The following is a 7,507-nucleotide window of genomic DNA, read 5'->3' on the forward strand; positions in this document are numbered from 1 at the left end:
TAATGTAACTTTTAAAAGGTTCTTAAATGTTATTTTTATTCATGTTTGTCTCATGTTTCATCTCACAGTTCATTTGTTTCCGGAGATTTAAGGTTCAAGCTTTCAGCCACATCTCATGGCCTTCCTCGGTTGTCATGGAGATGGTTTTAATGTTATCCCATGGTTTAAATGTCTGAACAGAAACACGTTGGAACTTGTGTTGAGAGGTTTTCATGATCTCTTCTCATGGAAAGATGTTTGACTCAAAACAAAGTCAAAGTGTAGAGTTTCTCCTTTATTGACAAACTGAAGATTAAAAACATTAAAGATATCAAAAACATTAAAGACATTAAAAACATTAAAGACATTAACACCCTGAGATGATTAAAACAACATGTTACTTCATATTTACAGTCACACAGCAGAAAACAAACATTGGCATGTTTCTCATTTTAAATCTGAATTCAAACAAACAACCTGAGACCCAAACAGACAAAACTCTATTCATATTAACTTTAATCTATTAAACACAAAGTGAACAGAAGCCCAACACAGTCTCATAAAAACATGTTTATACAGAAGTTAAATTAATATGATTCATGTGGGAACCAAACAGAGATAAGCTAACGAGGCTTATTCCTCAATTAAATTCAACTTGGCTTGTTTCATTAACAGTTTCTCCAACACTGTAAATTATTGATAAATTCCATTGAGTCTGGTGTTGAGATTGCTTAAAACTTAAAACCGCTGAAGTAAAAAACGCAAGAAAAAATCAACAAACAACCAGAAACAACAACGTGTCAGACAACAGCTGCTGGTGGCGGGTCGCCATGGTGACAGCAGTGATGATGTCACAGATGTTTGGTGATGATGTCACACAGGTTTGGTGGTGCTGTTGTAAACGAGCGTTTCCTGCTCCGACAGCGCCACGTGGGCAGGGCCTGTGGTGATTGGCCTATGGGAGCGCTTCCTCCTGGACTTGAGGAAGCAGTAGCTCAAGATGGCCAGCAGAGCCAAGATGGCCACCGACAGAAGAACGGCCAGCGCTATGTTGCCTGAGGAGGAGACAGTGAGGTCACTTCCTGTCAGCTGCCACACTTTGACCTCACAGTACTGAATACTGACCATAATACTACCATCACCAGTACACGGGTTAGAAAGGTGAAAAACAAAAAACGTCAGATTCATTCGTTTCTCTTGTGATACTGAAGTGAAGTAAAAGTTCTTACCTGAGTCGCTTTCATCTTTCGTCTCAAAACGGTCGAAAATCTCTCTGAAAAATACGTTTCGCTCTGCAGATACAGAAAACACACGACACGTGTAAAAGTACCTCAACTACACTGCTAAATACTGCACATTCTTCTGTAGAATGACTAGTGACACTGTGTGGTACTACATGCTATTACTGTACACAACATACGTGTGTGTATTTATAAGTGTGTATTTATGTGAGGATTTATAGCTGTGTATTTATACATGTGTATTTGTGAGTATTTATACATGTGTATTTATACGTGTGTATTTAAGCGTATGTATTTACATGCAAATATTTATACATGTATATTTATACATGTGTATTTATACGTGAGTATTTATACCTGTATTTATAGGTGTATATTTATACGTGAGTATTTATACGTGTGTATTTATAGGTGTATATTTATACGTGAGTATTTATACTTGTGTATTTATACATGAGTATTTATACGTATGTATTTATACATGTATATTTATACGTGTGTACTTATACATGTATATTTATACGTGAGTATTTACATGAGTATTTATACGTGAGTATTTATGCATGAGTATTTATACGTGTGTATTTGTGTATTTATACATCTATATTTATACGTGTGTATTTATACGTGCATATTTATATGAGTAATCACATGTGAGTATTTATACGTGTGTATTTATACGTGAGTATTTACACGTGTGTATGTAGTACCGGTCACGCCGTCGCAGGTCTCGCTGCACTTGTTTTCCTCCTCAAAGTTGTTGTCGTTCCCGTCACAGCCTCCGTAGGTGAAGCGGTAGCACTTCGTGTCCAGAGGGTCGTAGTACCAGCGGGTGTGACTCGCCCGACAGGGGCCGGTGTGGGGGGGCTCCGAGCACCGGGCTGAGGGGGGGGGGGGGGGGGGGGGGCAATCATTGTTAGCATGTAGCTTGTTTGCTTCGAGCGCTAGCAGGTGTTCAGATATAATGAGACTTAAAAACTGACCTTTCCTCTGGTTCACGTCGATGCTCAGCAGGCGGGTGAAGGTCTGGTTCACTGAGGAAGAGGAGGAGGAGGAAGGTCACTGCTTAAGGGTGTGTGTTTTCTCTTGTATGTCTATCTTTGTGAGGACCAAAGTGAGGTTTAGACAGTGAGAACATTGTGTCTGGTCCTCACTTCATCAAAAGGACTGTTTGAGGGTTCACAATTGGTTTTAAGGTGATATGTGTGTGTGTGTGTGTGTGTGTGTGTGTGTGTGTGTGTGTGTGTGTGTGTGTGTGTGTTACATTTGCTGCAGTGCTCCTCGTCTGATCCGTTGCTGCAGTGCTTCACGCCGTCACACTCCAGACTTCTGTCCAGACAGCAGCCGCTGCTGCAGGTCAGCTGATCAGGACGACACGGCGACCCACACACCTCTAAACACACACACACACACACAGATTTATCCTGTACATCCTTACACATGTTGCAGAGCTAATATGAAGAGGTGCATTGTGGGACGGACCAGCAGCAGGTAGAGTGACGCTCCTCTCTGACGTCACTGTGGACAAAAAAACAAAAACATGCATCATCAGTAGTAATCAGTACTGTGTCTGTGTACTGTGTGTACTGTCATTTACCTGTGACTCCACTGCAGGCAGACAAACACTCGCCCACAGACAGGAAGTTGTTGTTGTTTTGTTTACAGCCTCCGAACACAAACTCCTGACATCTTCCTGTTTCAGCGTCATAACGCCAGCGAGGAAACGCAGCGCGACATGGACCGACCTTCACCGGAGTACGACAGTACACTGAGAGGAGGAGGAGGAGGAGGGAGGAGAAGGAGAGAGGGAAGAGGGAGGAGGAGAGGAGAGAGGAGGAGATTATTATTATTATTATAATTATAAATAAAAGTATAAATACCAGTATAAAGTCAGGAAAACTACTCTGTCAGTACTACCAGTACAGGCTGTGTACTGACATTTGTCTGTATGATGAATTTAAAGATTAACCCACAGCACAGTGAGTGTGAGTGTGTGTGTGTGTTGTGATGTATTGTAGGGAGTGCCACCATGTTAGCTGTGTCGACACTCTGGTAACCATGGCAACACATAGTGTTTACTGTGTGTCAGTACTGCAGACGGTCACGTTACTCAACCGTTTTACAGCCTGAACTCAGATCAGCTCGTTTGACTTTAAAAACATTCATGAAGCCTCAGGATGTGTGTGTGTGTGTGTGTGTGTGTGTGTGTGTGTGTGTGTGTGTGTGTGTGTGTCTGTGCGTGTGTGTGTGTGTGTGTGTGTGTGTGTGTGTCTGTGCGTGTGTGTGTGTGTGTGTGTGTGTGTGTGTGTGTGTGTGTGTGTGTCTGTGCGTGTGTGTGTGTGTGTGTGTGTGTGTCTCAGGTAATCCAGTCTGACCAGTTTGAGTGGAGGTGTGGATCATCAGAGTGAAACCACAAACACTGATTCACTTCACTGAACATCAAACAGTCAACTGATCAACTGATCCACACGATCAATAATGGGTCAATAATCAGCTGTTATGAACTTCCCGGTCTGTGGACAGCTGCACACATGTTGTTCATTAGTGATAACAGAGAATAAAAAACTGAAACTGGTCTGTGTTCTGGATCAGGGACATCTGGACTTTGACACAATAAACAACACGTTATAAACAACATATGTTATATATCACATGATACATTTAACGACATTTCAACATTTATAGTTATATGATGTGGTACATCATTTATAACATGTTATACATCACATACATGTGACCAGTCGCAGGTTGACTCCTGTGACGCTGTCAGACTCACTGTTTAGTTTAGATGAGGTGTCCACATACTTTTGGACACATAGTGCAGCTTATAGAAGCAGCTCCTCTACAGAGCGTTCATGCTCCGCCTCCTCGTTTACACTCTAACATGAACATCCTGATGACTGACCTGGAATCTTCTGGGTGAGAAACAAAACAGCACAATCTTCAGCAGACTACATTTCCCATAAGCACTCACAGCTGGACAGCTCCGGGCTGAGGACGAGGACGGTGACCTTGGCGGTGTGTGATTGGTTGTTGGAGTCGGTGACGGTCAGCTGGAAGACGTACGAGCCCGGCTGCAGGTTGGAGAGTCGCACCTGGTCAGGCAGATCCGTCTTCTGCAGAATCACATTAAAAAATAACTTGATTTAAAACCTTATTCACCTGGACGCACAGTAACAAGTTCTGTCTGCGGCAGAGGTGAAGGGAGACGTTCAAATAAAAAAACACTTTATTTAGAAGTTCTCTCACCCAGAAAGACAAAAGGAAGCACAGACACTTTCAAATAAAACAAAAACAACAGGGACATGGCTGGACAGAAAGCAGCCTTTAGACACGGAGGACGCGGTCAGTCCAAACACAAAAGCTAAGAGTTTCTTGAAAACTGAGTACTGTCAAGGATCGTGGCGGTGGCGAATTTACCTGCACAGCCAGCTGTACAGAAACCACATGCCAAGGTTTATTCTTCAAGAGCTTTTTCAGTAGAAAAACAAGGCAGACTAAAACTGGCAACAACTTACAATGGAATTTGGTATCATGGATGCTTCAGCTGATATCCCATTGGTTACCTCTACATGTTATAAGCCCCGCCCCTTGTCACTCATCATTTTTTACCTCCATCTTGACGCCATCGTCTCCGCTCTGCAGAGTCCACTGGTAGTCTCTGATTTGGGCGTCGCCCATCGCCAGGCTCTCAATGCCGCTGAGCATCACCGTTCCTCCGGGCTGAACAATGACATCACGGCTTGCAATGGCGATGGGCGGAGCCTGCTCACCTGGAGACACACAGTGATGTCACAGAGAAACAGTAACTTGGGAGGAGACCGTTATAAGTTTAACGGATGAGTTTACAGCCTGTTGACGGTCAGCGGAAACTCTGGATCCTGAACATTAAGTTCTCAGTAACTACTAACGGGTCTCTAACCACTAACTAGACTAACTATTAACTGGTCTCTGACTACTAAGTGGTCTCTACCACTAACTGGTCTCTGACTAGTAACTGGTCTCCGACTACTAGCTAGTCTCTAACCACTAACTGGTCTCTGACTACTAACTGGTCTCCGACTACTAACTGGTCTCCGACTACTAACTAGACTCTGACTACTAACTGGTCTCCGACTGCTAGCTGTAGCGTAAGGATCTGTAATATAACCTTCAAAATAACGTTTGTTAGTTAAAAGCAGTTGTTCTGAGGTCTGAGAGGTCTGAAGTGGAGCAGGGGCAGACAGGTTCTGAGATGTACTGGGGTGCCGGATTTAAATAAATACAATAAATAAAGGAAGCTTGAAATCAATCCTGTGTTTGACAGGTAGCCAGTGCAGGGATGACAGTACTGGTCTAACGCTATCTCCTATATCTGGCCTTGAGGAGACTCAGGTCTTCATGTTGCTGAGTTTAGTTTAACTTTGTTCTTCAGCTGAAAGAAGAAACCACAGAGCCAATGTTTATGCTGGTGAGTCAAAGACTCCAGAGTCCAGCATGAGCATGAGGGTTTGGAGTCAAAGACCCCGAGAGGCTAGCTGGACTCCCTGTGGTGCTGGGGGGACAACCAATCAATCAATCAATCAATCAATCAATCAGTCAGTGTTATGGTTCAACTGAAGACATCCAGCAGTTCTTCCTCATGGATTTATGTTTTGTAATTTCAGGTGCTGTTTGTGAAAATAACACAAGGTCTAACTGATCAGGAGCCTCAGAGATGTATATTGATTTGGCCTATTGCTTTTCTAGGATATTGTTTTGATATATTGATCCTCTAATACTTTAATAATCCAGGTGCGGACTCACCTGGTCCCTGCAGGTGCTTCAGGAACACGGACCGTCTGATGTAGCTCAGGTATCCGGCCTGGTTCACGAACCTGCACACGAAGCGGTTTCTGTGGACGCAATTGAACAGGACGCAGGTACGGTTCTCCGCTCCGGTGCCGGGCGGCTCCAGCAGCGCCAGGTTGCATTGCTGGTCCCCGCAGCACGCGCGCTCACAGTCCTCCGCCGAGTGCACATGCGCGGTGGCCAGCAGAGCCGCTCCCTCCTTCACCGCGTCCTCCGCGTCCAGCACGAAGTCCTCCTGACCGGAGCGGAAAATACCGCTGCAGTCCGTGTCTTCTGCCGCTCCCGCGGACCGCAGGAGAGGGGGGGTGAGGAGGAAGAGGAGAGGTAGCAGGAGGGAGGAAGAGGAGGATGGAGGCATTTCAACTGCTGTCAGTGTGAATGTAGCAGGAAGAAAAACTGTTTTCCGCTTGTCACCGCGTCCTGACGCGTCTCACCGCTCCGCTCTGGAAGTTCCGGCGTCAGCAGAAGAAACGGAAGCGTTTTTCCCTTCAGCCTTTAATCAAAACGTTAAATCGATGAAAAGAGAGAGACGTGAAGAGACGGTGTCCCTCTGAACACTGCTCAGGTGTGTCTCACCTGCTCACATACAGGAAGAGGCACCAGACTCCTCCCACCGGCCAATTACAATGACGTGACGTCACTCAGGTGTGGACACCGGGAAGAGAAAGAAACGCCCTCTTTTCAATTAGTCATCGTGGAATATGGATTAGCTAAATCTATTAAACTAATAAATAATAAACACTTTAAAAATCTGCAGGAGACATGTGAATTATCATTATAATAATAATATTAATTATTATTATTATTATTATCATTATTATTATTATTGTCATCATTTTTCTATTTATTGTTTTTTCTTGTTGTGTTTTTGTAATAAAGACACTTAATACAAATATTTATCTGTACTGAATGTTTTATGTCACTGATCTGTAATGTTGTTTAAATAAAGTTTGAGACAAAAAGAGAAGGCAATACTGGAAGTATAATAATATATATATACAAACTATTGATGAATAGTGAAACTGAATCATTGTGTTTGATTGTTTTCAGACTGCAGCTTCAACTCGACTGGTCTTTCTCGCTGTTAATCAACTGATCAATAATTCTTGGTTATAATCATGATGATGTAATCAACATGTGAGCATCACTCTGCTGTTGTTCTGTTCTCATTGTACAGCAGGTGTTGACCTTTGACCCCCTGACGTCATAAAGGTCAGTGCCCGGTTGATGTCAGTAAAGCTTTATTTTAGTTATGAGGCCGTTCAGAGCTCGTAGTTTAGTTTGACCTCTCACACTGATCAGCTGTGCTGCTGTTCTGTGATCAGCACATATTTTACTTAAAATACATTCTGTAACTTTTCATCAGTTGGACATCTTGAATGAAACCATTCACATAAGAAATACCATAAATCTTCAGTTTCAAACAGTCCTGATGAAGCTTTAAGAGACTTTAGAGG

General features: G+C 43.3%; 1 protein-coding gene across 2 annotated transcripts; it reads right to left on the reverse strand.

Moving 5' to 3' along the window:
- Nucleotides 1–329: 329 nt before the first annotated feature.
- Nucleotides 330–6,602, reverse strand: LOC139302035 (kunitz-type protease inhibitor 1-like). 2 transcript variants are annotated; one of them, XM_070925588.1, is made up of 10 exons: nucleotides 6,006–6,602; nucleotides 4,833–4,993; nucleotides 4,195–4,336; nucleotides 2,818–2,988; nucleotides 2,703–2,738; nucleotides 2,485–2,613; nucleotides 2,204–2,254; nucleotides 1,931–2,101; nucleotides 1,209–1,271; nucleotides 330–1,034 (listed from the first exon to the last, which is right to left on the reverse strand). In XM_070925588.1, the coding sequence occupies exons 1-10, from the start codon at nucleotides 6,406–6,408 to the stop codon at nucleotides 853–855; spliced, it is 1,509 nt and encodes a 502-aa protein (XP_070781689.1). In that variant the 5' UTR covers nucleotides 6,409–6,602; the 3' UTR covers nucleotides 330–852. The 2 variants fall into 2 exon arrangements, with proteins under 2 accessions (XP_070781689.1, XP_070781690.1); XM_070925589.1 differs by having other exon boundaries at nucleotides 906–1,034; nucleotides 1,914–2,101.
- Between the last annotated feature and the right edge of the window lie 905 nt (nucleotides 6,603–7,507).

Source organism: Enoplosus armatus, chromosome 19, assembly GCF_043641665.1.
Source record: "Enoplosus armatus isolate fEnoArm2 chromosome 19, fEnoArm2.hap1, whole genome shotgun sequence".
Taxonomy (NCBI): Eukaryota; Metazoa; Chordata; class Actinopteri; order Centrarchiformes; family Enoplosidae; genus Enoplosus; species Enoplosus armatus.

Excerpts from the sequence above, each read along its gene's own strand:
- LOC139302035 (XM_070925588.1), bottom strand. The coding sequence starts at position 6,408 with ATGCCTCCATCCTCCTCTTCCTCCCTCCTGCTACCTCTCCTCTTCCTC. Across the intron at positions 2,739-2,817 it reads TGCCTGCAGTGGAGTCACAG|TGACGTCAGAGAGGAGCGTC; the intron begins GTAAATGACAGT and ends TTTTGTCCACAG. Across the intron at positions 2,614-2,702 it reads CGTCACTCTACCTGCTGCTG|AGGTGTGTGGGTCGCCGTGT; the intron begins GTCCGTCCCACA and ends GTGTGTGTTTAG.